At 40.5% G+C, this 10,000-nt stretch overlaps 1 protein-coding gene and 1 long non-coding RNA gene across 2 annotated transcripts; both read right to left on the minus strand.

The window, feature by feature from the left end:
- Positions 1 to 249: 249 nt before the first annotated feature.
- Positions 250 to 948, minus strand: LOC138036322 (uncharacterized). Its single transcript, XM_068882645.1, has one exon. It carries the CDS (start codon positions 946 to 948, stop codon positions 250 to 252), a length of 699 nt encoding a protein of 232 aa, XP_068738746.1.
- Positions 949 to 4,860: 3,912 nt separating this feature from the next.
- Positions 4,861 to 8,285, minus strand: LOC138036335 (uncharacterized). Its single transcript, XR_011129823.1, has 3 exons — positions 8,085 to 8,285; positions 6,837 to 6,917; positions 4,861 to 4,892 (listed from the first exon to the last, which is right to left on the minus strand). It is a non-coding gene; the product is annotated as an uncharacterized lncRNA (long non-coding RNA).
- Positions 8,286 to 10,000: the final 1,715 nt, after the last annotated feature.

Genomic DNA, 10,000 nt, shown 5'->3' on the forward strand with positions numbered 1-10,000 from the left:
TAATAAAGAAAATGTAACAAGAAACTTGTTCATGCAGGGCGATAGCCCTGATGTTCTCTGCTGCAACGGCTGCTGCTTGTCGACGAGGTCGGAAAGCTTCAGCCAATGGGTTGAGTTCAGGAGGCTCTGACCTATCACAAGTCAGCTCCATAGGATAGAGATGTTGAATTGGTCTCTCCAGTTTTCCGGTTGCTGTCTGAACTTCCACCGCACGAACTACCCCATCACGACCCGGGTAGACTTGCTGTACTACGTCCATCGGCCCTTGTTTCGATTCTTATCTTCTGCTTTGTTAAGGACGACATCTCCTACTGCTACCTCGAAGTTCTTGCGCTTGTGGTTTAGATTATGTCTCTTGCGGAGAGCCGTCAAATACTCCCTTGTCCAACGGCGCCATAACTGATCTTTGCAAGACCTGAGGTATTTCCCACGTCTCCTCAAGTCCACATTTCCTTCTCTCCAAGGTTCTTGCTCTGGTGACAAGTTTGAACGCTGAAACAGGAACGCTGATGGGGTAAGGATTGGCAGCTGAACGTCATCATCGACATAGCTCGGTGGCCGGCGATTAATTTGGACTTCCACATCAAGTAGGGCATCACTGAGCTCATCCCAAGTCAACGTTGTTGCTCCGATGGTCTTGTTAAAGGCACGCTTGACAACAGCGATAAGTCGCTCAAATTGCCCTCCCCACCATGGTGCTCTGGGAAGGTTAAAGTGCCCCTGGATCTCTTGTCGCTCGAGGAATCCTTGTATTTCTTCATCTCGTTCAACCCCTTTAAGCCACTTAGCTGCTTTGACGAACGTTCCTCCATTGTCCGAGTACAGTATCTTCGGTCGGCCCCATCTTGCAATGAATCGTTTCAGGCATGGAAGGAACTTCCCAGTTTCTAGGCTTGGTAACAGCTCAAGATGGACACCTCGCGTTAAACTGCAGGCAAACAAGGCCATGTAGGCCTTTCCTTCTCGGTTACTCCCTTTACGATAGCGAATTGGGCCTGCGAAATCCACGCCTGCAACTTCGAATGCTGTGGTTCCTTCTGTCCTATTGGTGGGCAAGGAACCTGAAGGGAGTGCTGCAATTGCTGTCGCCTGAAACCGCTTACATCCCCAGCAATTCTTAGTCACTTTCTTCACAAGACACCTTCATCTTGGGACCCAGAACGTTTCCCTGATTGCAGCCATTGTTAGCCCTACTCCCCCATGCAGGGTCTCGCAGTGTACCCGTCTCACTAACTTTCTGATAAACGTGGCATCTTCTGGCAGGTATATGGGGTACTTTCCTTGGATACGTCCGCGGCACTCCAGAAGTCCTTCCTTGTTCAGTTGAAGATTTAAGCTGTTCTTGATCTGAGGATAGTTCAGCATCGTCGTGGCTTGCCGTTGTGCTCGTCTGATCCATCTCCACTTCACAATTTCTAATTCATCAGCTGTCAATGGCACTGTTAGTTTCTTGGGTGTCTTGCAGTTAGTTATGAACCTTGTAATCCATGCAACAACTCTCAGGGCATATTTTAGTTCGTGCTTCTCTAACACTTCTTCCACTCTGTCATTTGAATTTTTGGGCTGTTGCAATGATATAACTTCTCGTATAGTTTTGACTTCGACCTCTGTCGCTGGGCAAGCTGAAGTCACTGGATTAGGTGGCCATTCCTCCCGATTAGCAAGCCACTTAGGCCCGTTCCACCAGGGTAGATCCATTCACTGATCCCCCGCGTCTGGCCAAGTCGGCTGGATTCTCTTCGAAGCTGACCTGTCGCCACACCATATCTGACTGCGCTCTGATCTTCGTAACCCTGTTCTGGATAAACTGCTTAAACTCTCCGCTCCCTCGTATCCAATGCAGGGCAACGGTGCTGTCCAGCCAGCCGTACACGTTGGAAATTGGTTGACCCGCCAAAGTGTTTCTCACATTGTTGAGTAAGTTGGTTGCCATATGGCCAGCAACCAGCTCTAAACGGGGTATGGAGAGTCCTCCCTTTGCAAGATGCGCTTTAGCAGCAACCAGGCGTTGAGTTGTTCCCGACTCTTGTCTCACTACTGCGTAAACCGCGGCTCGCACTCCTAGTTTGCTTCTGTCACTAAAGCTGTGTAGTTCGACATCTTGTAACGGCTCCTGAAAGCTTTTAATTGACCTTGGCACTGCCACTTCCACGGGACGAAAAATTGGATTTACATAGCGTCAAATGTCTTGTCAAAGGCGCGATAAAGACCGCGTTTGTTACAGCTTTACATGCCTTTGACGCGCGTCAAATATTATCTTTGCGGTTGCCTTTGCAGGGGGGTCTCAGATGGTAAAGGCCGCTTTTACTACAGTTTTACACCCAACCTTTGACAAGCGCCAAAGGTGTTATTTGACAACCCTTTGTTACCCTCACAAAGGTGTCGTCAAAGGTGTCTCAGCTTCAATTCAAAGACTTGGCAAAAGTGTTGTCAAAGATGTCTGAGATTCACTTCAAAGGTTTGACAAAGGCGTGGTCAAACATGTCTGAGATTCAGGTTAAAGATTTGACAAAGGTGTAGTCAAACATGTTTGAGATTCAAGTCAAAGATTTAGCAAAGATGTAGCCAAAGATGTCTTGGGGTGTATTTATAGCTGTTGGCTTGAAGCGCTGAATTAAAAACTCAGATCTCTGGATTACTTTTCCTTAATCAGGACGGTAGAACGAAAACTTCTGAATTTTTCCAGCCGTAAAAGACACCGTTCAACTCAAACAACTGTCCATCATAAATGTACTTGAGTCTCAATTGAAATTTTGTTCAAATATCTGAAATATGTCTAGAGTGGCATTTCTGAAACCACCGTAGTCAAATTAATTTGCCATCCACCCCCGTGTTATGTTATATGAGAGACAGACTGAAATGCAGATACGGCGAAAAACTGTGTTGTTCCATTTTTTATTCAAAGGAATTCATACTCTTGGCAAAACCAAGAATCTCACACCTTACATTCTAATATCTCTAGGAATCGATTTTGTTGCCCATTTTTAAGTGGTAGTATACATCCAAAATGTAAATGTAAAAGGGTATAAATAAATCGAAGGATGAGAATTAATTTTTTTCAATTCCCTTGCTTCACTTCTTTCAAGGCTTCAATTTATTTATACCTGTAATATTTACACTACACGCACAACAAGCGCCGTGTTATCAACAACTTTGTTGCATAACAAGTACAATCACTGTCACGTAGAATTAGTTAAGTTAATTTATGACAAACAATCATGACACCTCTCTTGTAAGTATCATGTAGCTGACAATATCAAGAGTAGTGGACAGAAGTGACAGGGTAAATGGAACCACTGAAAACTTTGAAAAAAAAACTGATGTAATCTTGATTTTTTTTCTTACTCACCAACAACAAGTCAAAACCGAAACAATAAGTTCAATAGGAACTTCCCATGAAACAGCGTTTTAACTTTGAGGCAAGCTAATAAGTTATATTTATGTTGTAGTTCATTGTGGAAAACAGCTTTAGCCACACCGACTTGAAATTAACAAAATAAACTTCGAGTAAACGCTATTTCATGCGAAAATCCGCCAAAATTATTTTTAACTCTTTGTGCCGAAAAGACACTCAATCGACGGCCACCAGCATACTAACTAGATTTTGCACCAATTGTAATCATTGATTTCATTTCTTTTCTGCATGATTAAAGTCTTGCGGTGACAGTGTGAAGTGAAGAGACTTTGGCTTTCCCATTTTTATTACGTGCCGGGAAATAAATGTAAGTTCCAATTGTTCTATTTCCTCGATAGAAGTTAAGACTTCTTCAACAACGAACTATAGATATTCTTGGTGCAAAAAAATTGGTATTCTTCAAATGAGACGGCCATTGTTTTATGAGTAATATAAAATGCAACTCTCCAACTCACACAATCGGTCACCCAATAAATGGTTTAGCAGCACGTCAATCAGGTATCAGGTATCAGGCAGGATTCCTGGTAGTATGCTGATGGGCTTCTTAGGTGAACTTTTGAAGTCACCTAAATCCACTTCAAAAGCCGAGAAAGTCCTCTTTAAAAAAACAGTGAAATTCTGCTGCTATTCTACTGCATTTTTTGCACAGAACACATTTTTTCCAAAGAATGGTTATTTGTGCATAGAAGACAACCAGACATTCTCTATATATGCATTAGCATGGCTATTAGTTGATAGTCAGCAAGTGCGTCAACTAAAGATTTCCAATAGATTATCAACAGCATTTTGGGCGGTATGACGGTCAAGTTTCCTTGGTCAAACTCTCTTAATCTCTAATACTGGTTTAACGCTAATGTTACCAAGTTTTAAGCACTGCGGAACAACGCGGATTGCCTACTGCGGGGCGTCTTGCGGGGCAATACGCCGCTCTGACAAGTTTTCTGGTTGTTGTTGTCTTGTCCTATGAGGCCACCTAGGCGGATCTTCTACGCAACGATTTTCTGTCCAAAGATCTCATCAGCATGTCGAGCTGGGTTGACCACCAAGGCAGCCTTTGTCATGAACTTCCTTTTCCTCTTCCTTTCTTCTTCGTTTTCAAGCTCTCGCTATCACCACTATCACCAGTTGCGGAGTTGTCTGATGACATTTACGTATTATGAGTTCAGCAGAATTTCTTGCTTGATTTTAATGGCCTCTTTTATCGAGACACTTTCTGTGAAATTAAAGGAAAAGGCAAAATAACTTCACCATGCTGAATTTCCACCTTTCTGCACTTTACTCACATTTCCCAGCATTTGTAGTGTCTCTGTATGCATTTCAGATATATAAAAAACAGACGACGACGGCGAAAAAAAGAGTGGCAGATTAGGGCCAAGAAGGAAGTTCAGGACATTCTCAATCAGTCTTTTCTCCGTTTATGTGAATAGTAAAGATCATTGGTCGCTGTTTAATCAGAGCAACCACAACAGAGAAGATGCTGTGGTCGTCGAGAATTCATTGGTTTACAGTCAACCAAAACTAACCCGGCCTGTGAGCTCTCGACCTTTTGGTTAAGACTAGCCCGCAGGGTACCCAAAATAAACCTAATAAACCTCTCCCCGATCCACTAAATCCTGAACGGCCCTTACCAGGCAAGTACTGCTGGTTGTATGTTCGATATTTATCAGCATTTCTTTTTTTCAGGGAACGGGTTCCAGCGCTTTCTGAGCTATTACGTATGATCTTTATGGGCTATTGATGCCCTATTACAAAAAAGAAAGGAACGGCAACTTATGTTAGTGTCTTTCTTTTGATCTAAAAGGATTCTATTTTGGAATCGAACGGACTAATCGAGCTAATTTTCCATGATGCAAATCCCTTCCTTAACCACACAAAGGAAAAGACACAAACAAATCGAGAGTATCAGTAAACCATAAGGTTCTGTGTCATAGGTAGCGCAAGCTCGATATATGTGTATCTGTACTATATTATGTACGAGTAGGAATTTTAAGATTTGTATGGGACAATGGTTTTTCGCAAAAGTAAAAAACATATATGTATAAATTTACGTTTTAAAATAAGAAATAGTTTCCCTCGCTTCAGTCTTGTGTTTCTTTGTCTTTGCTTCAGTTTCTGGGTCGATTAAGAGCGGTTTAGGTGGTTTTCGGTCCCTCTTCTATAGAGAGGGAAAAAAGGAGGAACTAAAAACCACCTAAATCGATCTTAATGGACCCAGAAACCGTACCAAAGACAAAGAAACAGAAGACTGAAGCGAGGTAAGCGGTTTTTTTTATTTTAAATCGTAAATACTTTTTAAATTTTGAGAAAAGCCGTTTTCCCCGTACAAACCCCTATATTTCTGCTCTTGCATAAAAAAGTACAGTACAGATACACATATATCAAGCTTGGGCTACCTGTGGTGGAACGAAAAATTTGTTATGCGCAGTGAACGTTTCATCTGGTGACACCCCTTGCGAAAATATTGGGGAAGGAATCTGCGCTGCAAATAACCCAAGATGCCCCCCTTCAACAAGGGTAATTTATACTGTTCGCAAAAGTGCAGAATATTTTGCTAGTACAAATCTATCATTTTCGTTTAGCGGCTCAGCTGTGAAGATTTCATTTAAAACTAATGCTGCTACTATTAGAAATTCAATTCTCATTTTAAGGGGATTTATACTGTTGATGGTCAGTATAAAAAAAGCCCTAGAGCGCTGGATCGAGGACAATATGATGTCATTCTTAATCAGTAAACCGCAAACCTTTTCCAAGGGTAAATGGTGGGGTTTTCTACTTAACCGTTGTCATGTCGGGTAGTTAAATTGATTTTTCAAATTCAGTGTATTAATTTCTTTAGTTTTCAAAGTCTTCACCAAAGGGAACCCGGCAAAGCAGGAACCAAATAAAATGTATTCTAATATTTGAGAGCAAATACTGCAGCCTTACAGGCATGAGAGAATTAGTAACGATTTTCTTCTTACAGACCCTATCGCAAGTGGAGTTTTGAGGAAATGAGTATTTAGCTCACCTAAAACCCATATAACATTACACATGTTTGCATTCATTTTACACTACTAGCTGACAATCTCCCTTCTTCAACTTTTTGTTCTACCAACAGGCCCTGGAGATAAAACCTATACAAAATTAACCCTTTTAATCCAAATTGCCCAGGGGGAAGACGAGTGTGCTAATAATAATAGTATATGCCTTCTAACTAGGACTCTAATTTTAGTAAAGGCTGCTAGGTGTTTTCTTGAAGTGCAGTATTTAATTCAATTGCACAACCTATGATTATCTTATTGCTAGTAGATGGAGGGAGAGGATTTAATGGGGAAAGCAAATTGTGTATCTCATTTCTTATGCTAGGTGTAAGTGGTTCTTTAGTTAATATAACACATGCATGTGTAAGTAATGAATGGGGTACTGTAAGAATGGCTATTACCTCATGACATCTTTGTAGTTTTCTTGGCATGTGTAAAATAATGTTCTGCATTCCTGCTCAGATCTGTTTTTGTCGTTGCATCTTTGGGAATAAAAAGAGGTCTTAATTTCTCCTACAGAAAGTTGATACCATGCACATATTAAGTAGTGCTTTATTAATGCATAGTGATATGACATGTGCACATCTGTACTTCATGAAAAGACAAATGCACTAATCTAATTAGGGTGCACACTGCTGCCAATAACTGATGACTGCAGACATGTACTCTATTGTTTGCAAAAAATGTGGGTGCTTTAATTAAGAAATAGCCTTGCATTCTTAGATGCAGATGCTCCTCAAGCAATGGCAGTACTGTTGTGATTGACTCTCTGCTGTTTTCTTCTTCAAAGTTTCAATGTACCCCTGCCTGAAACATAATTGGCTAACCTAAAAACACAATTATTTTCAACCATGTTTTAAAAAAATAGTAAAATTATTTTTTGAATAATCTTACTTCTTATGATGTATCCTTGTTTGCCTTTGTCCATGGTACTGAATATTTCCAATATTTCTACTATTTGTACTATTGAGGGGTTACTGGCTTTATAAATTGCAAATTAAAGTTAAAGGTAAAATGTCTGTCATTGTTATATATCAGACATACATTCTGCATGTACATTCACTTGAAATGTCAAAATCAGTATGTTTTCATGGGGATTAGATTAGACATTGACAGGGTCACACTTATTTTTCCTTAATTAATCACTGAAAACGTATGTCCCCATTAATTAATTTAATTAACCTTTTGACACCCAAACCGGACGATTTTACTCGTCAATGGGGAACCCCCAGGAGTCAATGGGTTAATCTGAGCTACTTTGACTTTTTAGCTAATAATCAAACAGAACGTTTTTTGATACTGAAACACCCAAGATCCCTAGATTTATCTTCACCACCACTTGGTGAACAACATTCTCTAGTACAGATGATAAAGTGAGTTCCCTCAAACATTTTGATTTAACTTCTTCATATTAACATTCATGATGGTTTTACCTGAAAGTTAAGTCATAAGAAAATAATAATATATAGAGGTAAAGAGGTATAAGATGTATAAATTCGAAATGGTCTTAAATTTCATTGTGAAAATTTATGATCTTCCTGATTCCTTCTTGGATCAGCAAGCTTGGTAAAGGATTATTTGCAACTAGATCCATTTTATTATAACAAAGCTCTTGTGGTTTATTATTTTTTTACCCATTGCAGACTCACCATGCACTTGGGAATCATTTCTTTCGAAGATTGGCTGGAACAAAACCAATAATGAAACAGATACTCTGAGACTTTCAGTCAAATTATCTGCAATAGGCATCTGGCACAGAGAGGTTTCAGAGATCTATTACAGAAAGATGTAAGATGGTGTTAGACATGTTCTGGGATGTTATCTTATTCTGAACACCAATGCAAGTCCTCTGTATTGTGCTATACAGCCAGAGTGGCGGGAAATTCGTGCACTGTTTCATTAAAAAAAAATGACTTTTTTTTTTCTTTTCCAGTTTCCCTACCTTTGTTTTTGAAATCCAGTGTAACGTGCTGGGGAAATTATCTGTCACTTTTGCTGCCATTATTTAAAAGTAGAAACTAATCACGAAGTAATAATCCTTCAATCGCTATAAAACTACACTCGGCAAAAAGGATGACTTACGTGTATGAAGCATAGCGGCTTTGTTGTGAACTGTGAGATGAAAAGTGAATGAAAAAGACTAATAATTTTTAGATTGGCTTTTGAGTTAGGTGAACCAAATAGAATACTACTAAATGTCATAACTCATACGTACCAAACTTCTTTTTTTTCCACTGGGTTCTCCCGTTCCCATCGCTATCTTTGACCTTGCTTGTATTGTCTCTAGTAAATTTTCGATACCGTTTTGAGTTGTATGTTCAGTGTGCGGTCTTGCATACCTTCATTATCCCTTGGCTGAGACCTTTATCTTTCACAAAACATAATTTTTACCCGGCTGTACGTTTTCAATAAAGGAAGATGCTCCAAGTGTATCGAAAGAATAAAAAACGACAAGAAGAACAAGCTACCGACGAACTTTTCGGAAGGTACATTTTCCCGCTCTTTTGTATATCCCATAAAAGGAGGTCTTGAATCAACCCTCTCCCCAGTGTCTTTCCTTCGGACCTTGTAGAGAGATAGGTTGGGGGGAGCATTCCTTTGCTGAGGTCGACGGAATTTTGGCACTAGTGCTCATTGAATTTTGGAAAAGCGAAAATCGACAAGAATGTGAACTCAGGCTACGTTTTGCAACTGGTAGACGTTTTTCAAGCAATAGATTGAATGTGTACGTGTTCGTGATAGGGGATATGGGGGAAATGTCACCGAGGGGGTAAAGGAGGAAAGCGAACTTACACTCTACGACGGTCAGTGTTCCGTATTTGCCGAATCGTTTAATCTCCCAAAAGCGTTGCCTTGGTTTTGTGTCTTTCCTTTGGCAATGCAAGTATCAACAAAGTAGGAAAGCCTGTTAAGATTTGACTTCACATTTGACGATAGTCAAACTTGAAGTCAAAGATGCTATCGTATTTGTCTTCGCCTTTGTCAAGTAACAAAGGAACGCACAAAGCCTCTTCAGATTTGACTTCACATTTAACGCGCGTCAAATGTGAAGTCAAAGTTGTTACGAATTTGACTCGACCTTTACCATGGTCAAAGGCATAAGCAAATTGGTAATGGATTTGACCGTACGTTTGACGTGCGTCAAAGGTAAAGTCAAAAGCGATTCCAGATTTGACTTAAGCTTTGCCAAAGATCAAATGTGCAGCAAATCCAATTTTTCGTCCCGTGTTCCATAGGTAGAGACTGCTCCCATTTCTTGCACCTCCGGAGAAGTGGTCCTGCGAGCTTCGCGTCCCAGTCTTCTTTCTCGTCACAAACATCTCTAAAGATCACTTTGCCTTCGAGCGTCGCGGGCGATACCAGGCCCAAGGGATCATACACTTTAGCGAGCTTGCTTAAAACTCCTCTTTTCGTCGGTTGAACTTCTTCAGTCGGGAACTTGACTTTCAGTTCATCTTTTTCTTTATCCCATCCAAGACCTAAAAGGCTGGTTTTAGATTTCCCTGACTGCTGGAGCTGCTGCTTGGGAAACAGCAGGAACGGTAAACACGTGAGGTCAAACAGC

The sequence above is a fragment of the Montipora capricornis genome, unplaced genomic scaffold (genome assembly GCF_036669925.1).
Source record: "Montipora capricornis isolate CH-2021 unplaced genomic scaffold, ASM3666992v2 scaffold_477, whole genome shotgun sequence".
NCBI classification, from domain to species: Eukaryota; Metazoa; Cnidaria; class Anthozoa; order Scleractinia; family Acroporidae; genus Montipora; species Montipora capricornis.

What these genes read in the sequence shown, in the direction of transcription:
- LOC138036322 (XM_068882645.1), bottom strand. Translation starts at nt 948, where the DNA reads ATGGCCTTGTTTGCCTGCAGTTTAACGCGAGGTGTCCATCTTGAGCTG.